At 34.2% G+C, this 16585-nt stretch overlaps 1 protein-coding gene across 1 annotated transcript; it reads right to left on the reverse strand.

The window, feature by feature from the left end:
* Positions 1–14473: 14473 nt before the first annotated feature.
* On the reverse strand, positions 14474–16183 carry LOC122586314 (F-box protein At2g02240-like). Its single transcript, XM_043758314.1, has 4 exons — positions 15862–16183; positions 15667–15768; positions 15443–15558; positions 14474–15031 (listed from the first exon to the last, which is right to left on the reverse strand). The coding sequence occupies exons 1-4, from the start codon at positions 16171–16173 to the stop codon at positions 14626–14628; spliced, it is 936 nt and encodes a 311-aa protein (XP_043614249.1). The 5' UTR covers positions 16174–16183; the 3' UTR covers positions 14474–14625.
* Between the last annotated feature and the right edge of the window lie 402 nt (positions 16184–16585).

A 16585-nucleotide genomic window follows, 5' to 3' on the forward strand; every position in this document is an offset into this window, starting at 1 on the left:
AAAGGAAAAATATTTCCTCCCAAAATGGATGGAAATCAAAATGGGATTGAGATTATCTAAAATAACTCCAACTTCATATGTGAAGTTGGAGTAAGTTTTAATCCAATGGTCAAGATTAAAACATCAACTTTTAATCATGACCATTGGATTTAATCCAATGGTTGAAGTTACTCCAACTTCACCAATGAAGTTGGAGTAACTTTAGAGAATCCTAATCCATCAAAACGTATAAAAAGTGATTTCCCGAGAGTTGTCATTTCTCCGTCTCAATTAAATTTCTGCCTACCAAACAAAGGAAATAAATTCATTTCCTTTTCTCAGCTGTCAACTCTCTATACCAAACACACCCTTAGTCTCTTTAAGAAGAGCCTAATATCATGATTGTATCTATCAATATCTAATATTACCTTTGTACTGGTAATGTTATCACCCAATCTAAGATCACGATGGTAACATATGTTGGTTCGCATCATTTTATATTTTTCAACCATGTTTCGTTATATTAGTAGATTGATAAATAATTAAATAATAAGTAATATTAACTTATGTCAAAGGTATTGGTTGCCTATCGGTAAAGTTTTTTGCCTTGGAAAGATCCATCTAGGTTAGAACCTCACTTTCCAGATTTATAGGGACAGATTGATAGGGTTTTTTAAGAGTCGTAAGTTCCATTCTAAACATTGATGCTATGTACGTAGGAGTAGGAGTAGGAGTGGGAGTAGGAGTAGATTAATATATTATTATTATTATTATTATTATTATTATTATTATTATTATTAAAATAAGTAATATTATATAAAAAAAATATATTATTATTATTATTACTATTATTATTATTATTATTATTATTATTATTATTATTATTATTATTATTATTATATACTAAAAAGGAATACAAAAGTACAAGTCAATGATGCATGAAAATTACATGTCAATTATGCATAAAATAAAATATAACTTTTTAATTTTATTAACTTTCATGTTTTCCCTTAAAGTTTTTAATTTCTTTTTTTTTTTTTTACCTTTTTTCACATTATACTAAAACTTTATTTGTATTGAGTTGGAGCATGGCACCTTTTGATCGATTTATCCTCTTTTCATGTTGGAGTAGTGAGTCAATTTATGCATCACCCTCAAATAGATCATATGGATGCAGTTCTGCGAATTGTCAAGTATCTTGAAGGGACTACAGGTCATGGAGTGTTATTCAAGTCAAATGGTCATCTTCAAATTCATATATATATATATATAGATGATGACTGGGCAGGAGACAAGGGGAATTGGAGGTCTACTTCGGGATATTTCTCTATAATAAAAGGGAACCTTGTGACATGAAAAAGTAAAAAACATAAAGTTGTTTCCATATCAAGTGTTGGGGTTGAGTTTAGAGGAATAGCTAGAGGCTTAGTAGAAACAATATGTTTGAAGAAGCTTTTATCTGAAATAGGATTTACTCCCAAAAGAAGTATTCAAATTATGTGTGACTAGGGATGGGCATGGAACCGTCCAAAATTTGGTACCGATCCCGGTCCCATATGGGATGGTGGGACGAGACCGAGATATCGGTACCAAATCCCAGTTAGTCCCGATTAAAACCAACGGCTAGCTCACTAGTATAAAAATATGACATAGAGATTACTCATATAACACTATAGCTACAATTGTGTAAATGCTCATTGTTAATTGCATGAAAGATCAAGGAGTACAATATCTATATAGAATACGATGTCAGAATAACAATGGAGGACGTTATTTCAGATACTACAAGTTTTGCTAACCCTTATTAGTTTTCAAAATCATTATCATTATCATTAGTTTTCAAGTCAATTATATGATCATCATAATTAATTCCCCTGTTGATTACGTTGAAGTTTAACCACCAGCATCAAATTTAGTGTCAACTAGGTTAGAGAAACACTAATATCAAATTCGTTGTAGTATTATTAATAGTCTAATGTGGTTTGATTAAAAATATAACTAAATATACAAATAGATATAGAAATAATATCGACATAAACATATAGATATCTAATGCAATATTCCTTGCTTGTCGGGACCAAATGGGACCTTTGAGATTTGCGCGGGATTTCCCGGTACCGGCACCATTTGGTACCGGTCCCGTAAACCACCAAAAATGGATACCGATCCGGGTCCCATTTGGAATTTGGTACCACTTTTCGGTACCAGGAGGAGATCGAGAATTGGGAAAAATGGCTCATCCCTGATATATGTAAAATACAATAAGGGTCAATAATAAACAATACTAGTAATGTAGGGTGTCAAGTGTAATATTTCCTTAAATCTCGTTAAATACTGTTAGTAGCCGTTAGAGGCGGTTATCAATTGAATGCTGTATAAATACTCTATCACTGTAATATAACAACCAATTTGTGTGTGAAAATATATCTCTCTCTATAATTTCTCTGTTATAAGTTCTCTCTATCAAAGTGGTATCAGAGCTCCGTCAATTCTGGTGACATTTTTCCGATTAGTTGTCCGATTTAGGGTTCCGGTGATCAATTGATTCCCTTCCTCCTGAAATCAATGGCTACAGACACCAGAAATCAGGATTATTAAAGGATGTAGAAGGAATTTGCTCAATCTCAAAAGGATTTAGCTTCTCAAATTGAATCTTCTCTGAATTTGAGAGCTTCGGTGGAAAATTTAACAAAAGAGATTGAACTTTTGAAAATTAATCAACAATTAACCGTTGATGATAATCGGAGCCCTAATAAGCTTACTAAGCTTGATTTTTCGAGATTTAATGGAGATAATATTGATTCGTGGTTGTATAAATGTGAACATTTCTTCAAAATTGATGGAACACTTGAAAGGAGCAAGGTCCGTTATGCAGCCATTCATATGGACGATAGAGCATTACAGTTGCACTTAGGTTACATGAATTCAAATGATGTAGCCACGGAAGATATCAAATGGACAAATTATACAAGAGCAATAACGACCAGATTTTCTAACACTTTTGTAACACCCGTCGTTTAAAAATATGGATTTCCAAAAACTTTCGCCTAACGGCATCAAAGAAAGCGGAATTAAACTTTAAAAGTCCAAACCAGCAAAATCTGTTTGGTTTATTCATTAAATGGTGTTACCAGCCATATCATCAAAACAAGTCTAAATGGAAATCCATCGGTTGCCCAACATTAAACAACCGACATTATAGTAAATACAAATCATAAATATCTAAACATAAATCAATGTCTAATGCGAGCAACCACTATGGGTAAACTACAACTAGCTTCAAGATCATCTACCCATGCCTCACATCCTCTCACATCTACCTGCTAATTATTGTTGGACCTGAGGGCACAACACATTTTAAAAGAGTAAGTGTTAGCTAACGAATTAGCTAAGTAAGATAACACCTCATTAATAAAACATTTGTCCATTTAAACATTATATAAAAGTCATATTAAATAGTTAAGGCACATATCACATCAATGCATCACATCATCCATAACATATCATCGCATCAAACATCATCATAATAGGTTGAATCACCCTAGATGTGCCTAGTCATCTTTTACTTCATATATATCATATAAGCATCATCGTATAGTGTGACATAAGTCACTTACATTAGGTGTGACATAAGTCACTCATCACATATAAGGTGTACGTTTGTGTGTAGGCGGTCATAAGACCTAATAGGGAACCTCACACCCGATTGGATGGATAAGTTTTTCAGCAGTCCATCAGTGTTGTTAAGGAATGGCAAGCCAATCTAGGAGTAGTCTGTATGTTCAAAGACATTGGTGGTAATCACTCCACCCGGAGATACTCAAACCACGTAATTACGTTGCAAGGAGCCACCCCAAGCAACCATATACGCACCCGCCGGGCAAGGGCAAGTACGGGTTAAGCTTAACACTTTCATATCATATACGAGCTCAGTTTACATCACATATAGTTTAGGTGTCCACGTTACCTAGACATCATCACATATCATCTTTTTACGTTTGGGCCCTTAAACGTACACGTGTTATGGCAACTTAATAAGTCTAGTGAACTAGATGAACAAGCCATGTAGTCATGCACATTATACATATCATCAACATATAACACATTTCAATTCATCTCAAGACATTACATAGCATCTCATAGCATATTATTACATCGCATACATTGTTACATCTGTACATCATCATATAATTGCATATCGTATATCATTACAATATTGCATATTAATTATTTTCTCAGATCGTTCATCATCTCATATCATATTTTGTATCATGTACAAATATCATTTCGTATCGTCTATCATCTCAAATCATATATCATTTGATATCATTCCATATATTAAGCATACATAGCATCTCATATCAGTACATATTATTGGGGTAGCATTTCAAGCTTCGATATGCATCTACATAGCCCATATCACCTCCCGTATAATCCCGAATACCCATAAGCAAACAAGATACCATTAGGGGAAGTTATTATATGAAAACTATGTTTTTGTTGAACCCTCGGCGTGTCAAAGTAGTGTATCTTACCTCATAGAAGCGTACAACAAATGATAACGTAAGTTACTGAGCTTTGCAAGTATTTCCGACTACCTATAATCAACATAGGACCGATTTATGAGTATAACGAGACTAAACTGACCTACAATCTATATACAGGTAGTTAGTCTCTTTCTGTCATTTTTTCCAAAAACGGGTTTTACACCAAAAAGAAGACTCTTTTAAGGCCTAATGATGTAATGAAATCATTGAATAACTCCTACTTGATTTACATCACAATAACAAACGTTTTAGGTTACCGAATCGACAAAACGGACGATTTTCAATAGATTAACACACCCTATGGTCCAGATCTGATATGACACCCATAATGGCTCCATTATATATTAAAAATATCAGTAACAACAAGATTATACCTTCCGGAATCTCCAACACACCAATAGATTGCAATAACGATTACCGGGTAACCCGAAATCAACGATTCTAGCAACGAAAAGCATATAATCGATCAATACCAGGTATGAACAAATTGAATAGATGGAAATTATCAAAAATCAGTAATGATTTCAATCTATACCTTGAAGATGATTAGAAGATCGAAATATAAGCCCTAGATCTCTCCGAATCGACCCGAAATCGATGGAATTAAACAAGGAATTGATTGTGGCACAAGAGGGCGGTTAAGGTTCAAAGAGAAGATGATAATATCAATAGTTAGAGGCTAATGACCATCTCCTACACCCTAATCCCGTTTTTTAGTTTAACCCTATGTCAAAACTAGTCCCTAAGCTTCCAAACGACTCATATTTAGCTCAAAACACCTATAGGGAATGGTTACAACTCCTTAAACACTTCAAGCACCTCTAAAGGCACATAAATACACCTTAAACACATTAGTACATCAATCACTAATGCATTAAAGCCTTAGACATATAGCACATTAAACACTTCTAAGCATTAAATCTCCCAGAGACTTTACGGACACACAGTGTTGGCTTAACGACTCAAGTTAACCGTTAATTAAAAAGTTTGGGATGTTACAACTTTGGTGGAAGATATAATGGGATCTCTTAAGGAACTCAGTCAGAAAGGAGATTTAGATGATTACTGTGATAAATTTGACTCTCTACTGACTAAGGTTAGCCTTCCTGAAGAGTATACTGTTAGCATGTTCATTGAAGGTCTTAAACCTGAAATTAAATGTCCCCTGCGCATGTTTAAGCCAAAAAAATCTAAGAGATACCTATACTTTAGCTAAATTTTAGAATAAATATTAGAATAATAACAATAGAACATTGAATAGGGCCAATATATATGCTAGTAGTTATGGTTATAAATGTGGAGGCAGTAGAAATGTTTTACAGCTAACTAATGCTGCCAAACCTTCATTATTAGTGGCACCTGTTAACTCTGCTCCCTCTAATGCAATAGTACCTACCACTAGAGTATCTAATAAGTTCATAGAGGAGAAAAGGAGTAAGAGAGAATGTTTTTATTGTAATGAGAAGTTTACTCTTGGCCATAATAGAGTTTATAAAGGGGAAAAACAGTTATTCATTGTGGAAGTGGATGATTGTGGTGAAGTGAGTTTTGTGAGTTAGATAATGCAGAATTGCAAACAAATAAGAATGAGGAGCAACAGATAGAAGTGATTCATAGGAATCTAGAAAAACAACCTTTGGTAGTGCAGGGAGATCCTCAAATATCACTGAATGCTTTAATGGGAATTCCTTCTTTTTCCACAATGCAAGTAGTAGGATCCATTGGTACTAGGAAGTTACACATTTTGGTGGACAGTGGCTCTACACATAACTTCATGAACACACCTTTAGCCATGAAATTAAGGTGCCTACTTTCCAAATCCCCAATGTGAAGGTAAAGATTGCAAATGGCAATAATATGGCCTGTATGAGTTTCTGCAGTGATTTTACATGGATGATGCAAGGTGATTGGTATAACGCAGACATGTTATTGATTGAACTCAACAATTATGACATTGATTTGGGAGTACAATGGTTAGAAACTCTTAATGATATCATTTGGAATTTTTAGAATTTAACTATGAAATTCAGTGTAGGTGGCAAGAAGTTTGAGTTGAAGGGTGTTAGTCATCATGGAGTTAGTTTACGCTCTTTGGAAAAGTGAACAATTATCTGCAGAATAGGACAGATGTGGTGCTAGTGGAATTATTTACTTTGCAAAATTCTGATAGTAATACTAAGACGTATCAACCTGTCTTGTTTGGATGTGAATCAAAGAGGTAGTTGGAGGTTTTATTAGATACTTACAGTGATGTATTTGATTTACCTAAAGGACTACCCCCAAAGAGATCTTGTGATCATAGGATGAGACTGAAGGATGAGAATGTTAAACTCAATATTAAGCCTTATAGGTATCCAAGAGCTCAGAAAAATATTATTGAGTCAATGACACAGGAATTAATGGATTATGGGGTAATTAGAAACAGCAGCAACCCTTTTGCAGCTCCTATAGTGTTGGTTAAAAAGAAAGATGGTTCTTGGCGAATGTGTGTTGATTATAGAAGATTGAATGAGGCTACAATAAAGGATGTTTACCCCATACCACTTATTGAGGAGTTGTTGGATGAATTGCAATGAGCTGTCATTTTTTCTAAGTTGGATTTGAGGTCTGGTTACCATCAGGTGAGGATGTATGAACCTGATTTATATAAAACAACCTTCAGGACTCATGAAGGGCACTTTGAATTTTTGGTGTTACCTTTTGGGTTAACCAATGCACCAGCCACTTTCCAGGCACTCATGAATACTACTTTCAAGGAATTATTGATAAAATGTGCTCTAGTCTTTTTTTGACGATATTTTAGTGTATAGTGGAAGTTGGGAACAACATTTAATTGATCTGCAGAAGGTGTTAGAGGTGATGAGGAGGAATGAAATTAAGGCAAAAAGATCCAAATGTGCTTTTGCAGGAGAGAAAGTTGAATATTTAGGGCACATTATTACAAAAAATGGAGTTGCAACTGATCCAACCAAAACTCAAGCTATTAGGGATTGGCCTAAGCCTGAAACTGTAAATCAATTATGAGGGTTTTTAGGCTTGGCTGGGTATTACAGAAGATTTATTAAAGGGTTTGGGATCATTGCCAAACCTCTTACAGAACTCTTGAAGAAGGATGGATTCCATTGGCATGAAGAAGCTGACATTGCCTTCAATCAGCTTAAGGAAGATTTGTCATCCCCACCAGTCCTTAAACTGCCAGATTTTGACAAACCTTTTGTACTGGAGACAGATGCATCTGGTAAAGGAATGGGAACAATTCTAATGCAAGACAATCACCCAATTGCATTCATTAGCAAAGGTTTAACTATGAGGCAACAAAATTGGTCAGTATATGAGAAAGAACTGTTGGCATTAATCATGGTTGTTAAGCATTGGCATCACTACTTGTCTCATAAGCATTTTATTATCAAAACTGATCATCAGAGTTTGAAATATCTCCTGGAGCAGATATTTTGACCCCTTTTTGCAGCAGAAATGGTTGTCTCAATTACTAGGGAATGATTTTGAGATTTATTATAAGAAGGGGAGTGAAAATGCGGTTGCTAATGGCCTTTCAAGAGTTCAAGGAATGGCCATTTTCCAGATGGGGGTTAGTTCAATTGATCCATTATTGTTGGGGAGGATAAAACAATCTTGGCAGGATGATATTGAGGTAGCAAAAGTGATAGATCAATTGAAACAGGGGAAGCAGATTTCAAACATAATTTGGGAAATTGAGTTACTCAAGAGAACAAATAAGTTGGTGGTGGGCAGTGATATTACATTGAGGAAGGATATTATGACATTATTTCATTCTTCACCTGTGGGAGGCCATTCTGGTCTGGGTCCTACTTTGGCTAGAATTAATGATCTTTTTTACCGGAAAGGGTGCTATAAAGATGTCAAAAACTTCATCAATGAGTGTGTTGCCTGCCAAAGATTTGTATGAACCAGTTGCTTATCCTGGTTTGTTAAAAACTCTTCATATTCCTAAGAGCATTTTTAGTGACATTTCAATGGACTTTATTTCTGGATTGCCTAAAGTGTAATATTTCCTTAAATCTCGTTAAATACCGCTAGTAGGCGTTAGAGGCGGTTATCGATTGAATGCTGTATAAATACTCTATCACTGTAATATAAGAACCAATTTGTGTGTGAAAATATCTCTGTATAATTTCTCTCTTATAAGTTCTCTCTATCAATCCCTATGTGTGATAATGAAGCTGTTGTCCAAATCTAAGAGAATCTAGTACAACATGACACAACCAAACATGTGGAAGTTGACCTTCATTTCATCAAAGAAAAGATTGAAGATGGAATTATCAAATTACCATTCGTGAGATCCGAAGATCAGCTTGCAAATATAAAATTTTGGTAACCCTAATGCTCAACTTGATGGGGAATGTTAGGATATGGGATTAAAATTATATCATCATTTCCCGATTTAAGAGGCTATCGGATCAGAATGGAGTCATCATCTCCGAATAAACAGGATCTCAACTCTCTCTACAAGAAAATAATTACTAGCCAGATTTAGTTTCCATATTTCTATGTATTTACCTCAAGTATAAATTGAGGATTAGCCTCATTCGTTAAATCAATGAAATACAATACAATTTTACCTCATATACTTTAACAAGGTGCAAGAGGTTACTATGAACCATGAAGACAGAAAGGTGCAAGAGGTTATTATGAACCATCGTCCCTCAAATACTGATGCTGCTATTTTGAGGAACTCATTTTCTTATAGCTATCCAGACATGCCGTTTAATGAAGTTATCAAGATCGAAAATGAAAAACTTCATTCGGAAATACAACATTCACAATCATAGTTGGATGTTGACCAATGTGAACTCATTCAAAATCTGATATATATTGGATTCTAATGTTTAAAATGAGAAATTTATACGTTATTGCAGAAGCACTTCCGCTTCTAAAGTTTTTGTCTCAAATCCTCAATTCGAGTACGCTGTGCCCTGCTATTTGTATGACAGCAGCAACCAAGAACTTGATAACAACAACGATCTACAGATAGTTGTCTTTTTAGCTCCAAGGTGATCCAATGATTGTATAACTTTAATAGAATTGATAGAGTATAAAGGAAAATACTGCAACATATGGATCTAAAAGTTGCATCTTTGTGAAGATATTTAGTATTTCAGCTTCATTCAGACAAGATTTGCTTCCATCTAGAAGATCCTATCAGTGTGAAGAATGGCATTTTGGTATACTTGGCTGTTGTTCGAGCCCATTCTGTGTATGACTTGCAGTATAACCTTTTTCTGTTTGTCATCTGGATGACATCAAAGCATTCACAGCTACTCTGCTTCTACTTTTAAAAACAGTGAAAATAAAGTGGGCCAGGTTTGATGGGTTGGGTAACAGGGTAAATGAGTTTGGTCAATATAACTTTTCGGTTCTAAAAGTAACTAGTGGGTAAAATATCGGATTTTATATCCAATTTGACTTTACCCATTTAACCCATTAGAGATTAAACACTAGCCAAATTGACATGTTCAAAACTAAATAAGTCGAAATTGCCATATCAACGTCTAATAAGTTCAAAAATCTACAATCTATAATTACTATTCATTTTGAACATATTTTTTGCTAATAAATATGAACTGAAATTAGAATGTCTATTACCACTCCCATGAACTTTACTTGTCTACTTAAACAGCCATGGAATTACTTTCCCATACCTGACAGCTTAATCATTAAAAGAGAACCAGGCATATAGACGAAATAAATCATTGCACCAGTGTATAGCACAACAGTTATACCACAATTAACCCAAACACGCAAATATAGAACATGTATTCAAACTATTCAAATCCCAACCTCTAAATAAATAACGTAAATGCTATCCAGACTCCACATCAATTATATACTGGTTAGATAGTACCTAGGTTACGAAGAATGCAAACAACATGATTCATTAATACTATGCCCCTAAACAAGTAAAAATAAACCCTTACTTAGCTGTTACCGTTTATAATAAATTTTGAGACTTACATATTCCTTGTGTTCTGCAACCTATTTTCATAAAGATATATAGCCGTGCGGCTTAGATATAACAAATTAACAATACATAATAATAATCTAAAATTTCAAAGAAAAACGATTTAGAAGGTTGTAGACATTATATGTACTTGAGGTGACTTTCAAGGTTTAACCAATTCCACGCTTTCGCCATTAGCTATATTTTGTATGACCCGTTCGGCCGTTTGGGATATTAGACAAACCTTAAATTGATTCAATATATAGACATGCAAGGAAAATGATATATCCTCCTACCTTTATGTCGTCTTTTGATGAAGGGCCTTAGGCAGCCAGACTGTCAGAATATTTTATTACTTCCTATAACACTTCAAACTTACATAAATACTGGTGTATTTGTCAGCTTCTAAAAAATCAGTTTTGAAACAGAAACTGCTACTTTTTTTTTGACAGGTGTACATTATAGACACTGAGTCGGTTGTCTTAACCGGATATCCCCTACATCCAAACTGAGTCGGCTGTCAAAGGAAAACTCCAGTATAATACTTGTAGTATAATATGTGTCTGTTATGATCCAGGGAGGGTGGTGCATGTTGGATAATCAGGCCCCAAATATATGTATGAAGATAATGAGTTCAACACGTTCTGTCGTTTAGTAATGAAAAGGGCTACATATTTCATTTACAAATTCGGCTATATATAAACAAAAAACATACACGTTCACATATAAGTCACTAACCCACTTCCTAATTATTTAAAAACATGCTAAAATACTAACATTAATCTATTGACTTAATAAAACAAATTAGACCAACTATTAATCAAGATTAAATCCAACAGTGTAGAGATTTTTTCCTGCCCTAGTTCAAGAATTGAGAGAAATCAAGGCATGGACATTCCAAGGTATGTAGTATCTACTGTTCAAGCTATACTAGTTACGAGAGGTGGTACATATAGACGGGTCGCATGGGTTGGGTAACTGGTCAAAAAGGATGATTTTTTTGTTCGAGTCGAAGTGGTTCAAGCTGGGGTCGAATGCCTGCAAAGCGTAAACACTTTATTTTGGGTTTATTTTGTATGTTTATATAGATAAACAATGTAATAAATATGTTTACCAAAAAACTATGTTGTTACAAAACATGATTTATATCTTAATTTTTTATAAATAAAACAACTTAAAAGACTAAATGCATTAACATAGACTTTGGCAGAATATAACCCATATGACCCGATGGAGATAAAATATAATCCAATAAAACCATTCATGAGGGGTGTTGAAAAAAACCATACCCAATTAACCTGACCCAATCCGAATGGATTTGGGTTATATGAGTTGGATTATTCGGGTTTCGGGTTCGTTATTTGATTAATCAAATCCATATAAATTTAAATGATTTGGGTTATCAGTGAAATTTATTTTATTTGTGTTAACCCGAATAACCCATATAACTTTTTTTTTTTTTATCTATATGATATTTATAGGAGTATTATATAGTTGACTCACTCTTTATGCTTTTATTTATAAATTACCATATTATGGTAGACAAAAATCAAACATACCGTTTGTATTGTAAGTATTTTTGTATTCCCTACTCACTTTTACGAAGTATGATTTTCAATGTTTTTGAAATTAAAATTATATTGAAGTATAATTTGCTAACTTTTTGTTATAAGTTTAGTAAGCTTCATAGTCCATATAATTTTTTATTTGGATTACCCAAAACCCGACCCAAACAACCCAAACCCAAATAACCCGAATCTTATTCGGTTTGGGTTACAGGTGAACTTATTATTCATCAAAACCCGAATAACCCGAACCAAATAACCCGAAACTCAAATAACCCGACCGATCAACGCCCCTACGTAATAGGATCCAAATTGACACCGGTAGGAGAAATGACTACCAAATTGACCCATTTTGCTTTTACGCAAACGAGCATAGTGTCCGCGCGTTGCGACGGCTAGATGGTGATAACAATATAAAAGGGAGGCAGTGGTGGAGATCGAGGGAGGCGGTGGAGATGGAGGGCGGTGGTAGAGGGTGATAGAAGGTCGATGATAGTGTATAATGATCAGAGAGAATGAGAGAAAAAGAAAGTATAAAAAGGTTTGTGTTTAAGTAGGGGTATTATGGGAACACTTGAAAAAAGTGCTTAATTTCTAAAAATTAAAAATCAATATGCTTTATAGAGGAGTATAAAAGTTTTAGTGTTCATATTTTAACTGACACATGCCAACTTTTGTTTATTCTTAATCAAATGAATACTACTGTCCCCTTAAATAAGTTTGTGCTTTTTAACCTCGACCTATGAACGTATGTATAATTGTAACACATTATCTCATATTTATCGAAATATCATTATTAATTTTAAAATATATCTTTTTCATATTTTTTATTATTCTTACATGTTATGTTCGTATATTGTAACATATTTTCTCATTCTTCTTAGAGTGTCGTTATCGGTAGTGATATACTTACTATTAGACATATTTCGTTATTTCTACTGATAAATTTATTTCAATAGATTTAAATATTATTTTTTTACTAAATCATTAACAAACGAAATGTCTCTCGGAGCAATGCCCGAGTAACATATCTCGTTTTAAATGAAAATGAAGTGGTCACTGGCTACCTGTTTAATTGGTTAACCGTTACATAACATAACCCGAAAAATGAAGGATTTTACATTACATATCCACTCTAGTAGGTGGTTACATTACATAACTATTTAATCATAAGTTGTTACATTCAGGTGCCATCATCTCTATTCTTATTAATACCTACAGTATAGCGTGTGTCTGTTATGATCCCAGGGAGGGTGGTGTAGAGATTTTTTGTTGCATCTTTGTTGCTGTTGTTGTGCCCTAGTCCAGGAATTACGAGAAATCGAGACATGGACATTCCATGGTATGTGGTATCTACTGCTCAAGTTATACAAGACATGAGAGGTGGTACATATAGATGGGTCGGATGGGTTGGGTAACAGGTCAAAAAGGATGATTCTTTTGTTCGTGTCAAAGTGGTTCAAGCTGGGTTCGAATGCCTACAAAGAGCAAACACTTTATTTTGGTTTTTTTTTTATTTATTTTTTTTTATATATATTTTGTATGTTTATATAGACAAACAATGTGATAAATATGTTTACCAAAAAACTATGTTGTTACAAAACATGATTTAAATCTGAATTTTTTATAATGAAGCAACTTTAAAGGCTAAATGCATTAACATAGACTTTGGCAGAATATAACCCATATGACCCGATGAAGATAAAATATAATCCAATAAAACCGTTCATACGCAATAGGATCCAAATTGACACCAGTAGGAGATATGACTAGAATGATTATTATGAGATAAATGTGGGTTGCATATCAACACTTGTAGGTATTCAAAAGACACAAACAAGCCCTCCTTCCCAGCAGTACATGAATTCCTAGAATGATTATTCTTGGAAATCTTTTTCCTTTCCGTATCCTGTTTTGTTGTATTAAAGTTGCTGTAGTTGGATCCATGTATTCTCTATTCTATTACTTGCCATGGTTGTTAGGTAGTTTGCATTTGATAAAAATGAAGTTAGAAACGTTAAGGTGTTAAATTTGAGTTGGTCAAGCCTGCTCTTAACATATCAACCTTTCGCTTTATATAAAGCTCCCTTCATATCGTTAAATTATATGTGCTTTGGACAGAACTATTGCTTTTTCAAATAGAAGATGAGCATGCCTGCACAATTAACTTTTGCAGCTGCTTATTCACTTCACAAGCTGCAAAATAATGAGTTAAAAAAAGAAGCCAAATTTATCACACTGTCTTGCTCAAAAACAGGGTTGTACTGTGCTTATGTATAAAGTTTAACCTGAACAGATACGATCAACAGACCTGTCGCTGTGTCAACAATGAGAGTTTAAAAAACTCACACAGATCATAGGCACAGTTTTCACAAATAACCTACATTGATTCGGTGAAAGGCTGAAGTGAACACATCGGCAATCTACATACATAATAACAGAGGACTTGAAACTTCACAACGTAAGTTGTTTGCAATTATTCGGATACAATAGCTTTTTATCAATCCCGAAACTTTTAGGAACATAATAACAGGGCACATTTGCAAATATGTTTTTACATGGGCCGAAACTCTAAGCCACATAAAATAACCCCGGACATAGGTCCTTCATAGCTTGTAAATTTCAAATTCACTAGAGCACAATCACCTTGAAGATCACGAGTTGAGTTGAATCTCCCCACACTAACCTCCATCCATCCATCTTCCCTTTGTTCCGGTACCCGGGTAATATCGTGTAAATTCCATGGGCTTGGAGAGATAAAGTAAATGAATTCAGCTTTTTTGTTTTCTGGGTGGAGTAAATCTCGTACCTTCACCGGACATTGCAGCCCATGGGATTCTTCAGAGATTTTAAATACAAGGTAACACACGTATTCTGTATCTTGTGACAACATGTGACTTTCAATTCTGCAATTGATATGGAATATTTGTTGTGGTAATAGCTCAATCACCTCTGGAAATCTGCATGTACGATATACGAAAATGATTACCTCCAAGAAATGAATCTTTTGTCAACCATCGGTTGACACAACATTCTAATTGGTAAACCAGCCAACATGCGGTTAGCACATTTGATAGACACGACGTTTCTTAGTATAGAGGTCTTAGGTTGAAACAAAAACACAAGGTAGATTAGTAAAATATTTGGTATATATAGGTTAGGCTTGCTATTCACAAAAATAACAAACTTTTCAGGTTTACAGGTTTTATAAATCTTCTGTTTGACCATCTCTTTTTTTCATATGTTTATAGAAAAGACACTAATTAGCATAAAGAAAATAAAAAACAATCATGTAGCAACAATATATAGTGCACATAGTGATTAAACTTCTCTAGTAACACTCATAAACAAACTTATTTTAAATAGCAAACCTAGAATTAGCTGATGCTTTGGAAGTAAATAGCTTCACATCTGAAACGTCACACAAAATTGCCTTTGCTGGAAGCATAAGTTGTTTCTTTTCGTTTACTTCGCTTGCCAAGAACAACTGTTAATCAAAGGATTAGAGATTAAAACACTACCCCAAGGTTTATTTTCTGACTCAACTAGAGTCTAGAGATCAATTTTAATTTAATTTTAATAATAGGAAATGGACCTTTTCATCATCCTCATAGTTTATGTATCCATTGAGTATCTCTTCATCGTTCGTTTGCACTTTTTGCACCTGTTCCGGCTTTTCACTATTTTCATGTTTCACCTGTATAAAAAGAAGATGTAAGACCAAGTTATATACATGTAAATTACTGTAAAACATACCATCTCCGTAATAATGAAATGAATTTAGAAATGCCTTGTCTATGGCTCGGAATTCAATGCCTTCAACATAGATTGCACCATCTTTAGAGGAGTGCGGTGAAAAACTCTCAAGTAGAAACTTAAAAGTGATATCATCCTCAATGTGATACAAGAAACGGCACAACTCAATCATCATCCAGTCGTCGTCTCTCCATGTTGCAAAATATGCATGTAATGTTTCACTCCCGTTTCTATACTTCAAGTTAAGATACGTAGGTGTAGCTGAAAATGTACTTGATTCACAAAACTTGAAAACCAAATGAACCCCGTAAACGGTATTTGGAGTTAAAAATTGAGGTATTGTCATGATCTCGATCTTCAATTTTGACACATCTAGCATCTCTGATACTTTCTCAAACCTACACACGTTCATGATTTCAGGGGTGTTAAGATTGTATTTTATAAAATAGCGGTGTGGTTATTAACGTAAAAGTAATTTCATTTCGGTCAACGAAGCGATGAATTTTTGTGGTGGGATATGAAAGGGGGGAGGAGGGGGACGAATTGTGAATTAGGGTTTTTTGCTATGTGTTTCTGCGTGAGGGGAGATAGAGGTTGAATTTTTTGTAAGGGCATTTTAATCAATGTTTATGAAATAGAAATAAGGATGTATTAAGATGGAGGATAAATTAGACATATCAGGTTATTAAATTTAAGGAAGAGGGGTTCAGTTTCTTTTATAAAGAAGTATAGATGACGAAGTAGAAAAAAGAAAAAGA

The sequence above is a fragment of the Erigeron canadensis genome, chromosome 2 (genome assembly GCF_010389155.1).
Source record: "Erigeron canadensis isolate Cc75 chromosome 2, C_canadensis_v1, whole genome shotgun sequence".
NCBI lineage: Eukaryota > Viridiplantae > Streptophyta > Magnoliopsida > Asterales > Asteraceae > Erigeron > Erigeron canadensis.

Excerpts from the sequence above, each read along its gene's own strand:
- LOC122586314 (XM_043758314.1), bottom strand. The coding sequence starts at position 16,173 with ATGACAATACCTCAATTTTTAACTCCAAATACCGTTTACGGGGTTCAT. Across the intron at positions 15,559-15,666 it reads ACTATGAGGATGATGAAAAG|TTGTTCTTGGCAAGCGAAGT; the intron begins GTCCATTTCCTA and ends TTTGATTAACAG. Across the intron at positions 15,032-15,442 it reads AAAGCATCAGCTAATTCTAG|ATTTCCAGAGGTGATTGAGC; the intron begins GTTTGCTATTTA and ends TCGTACATGCAG.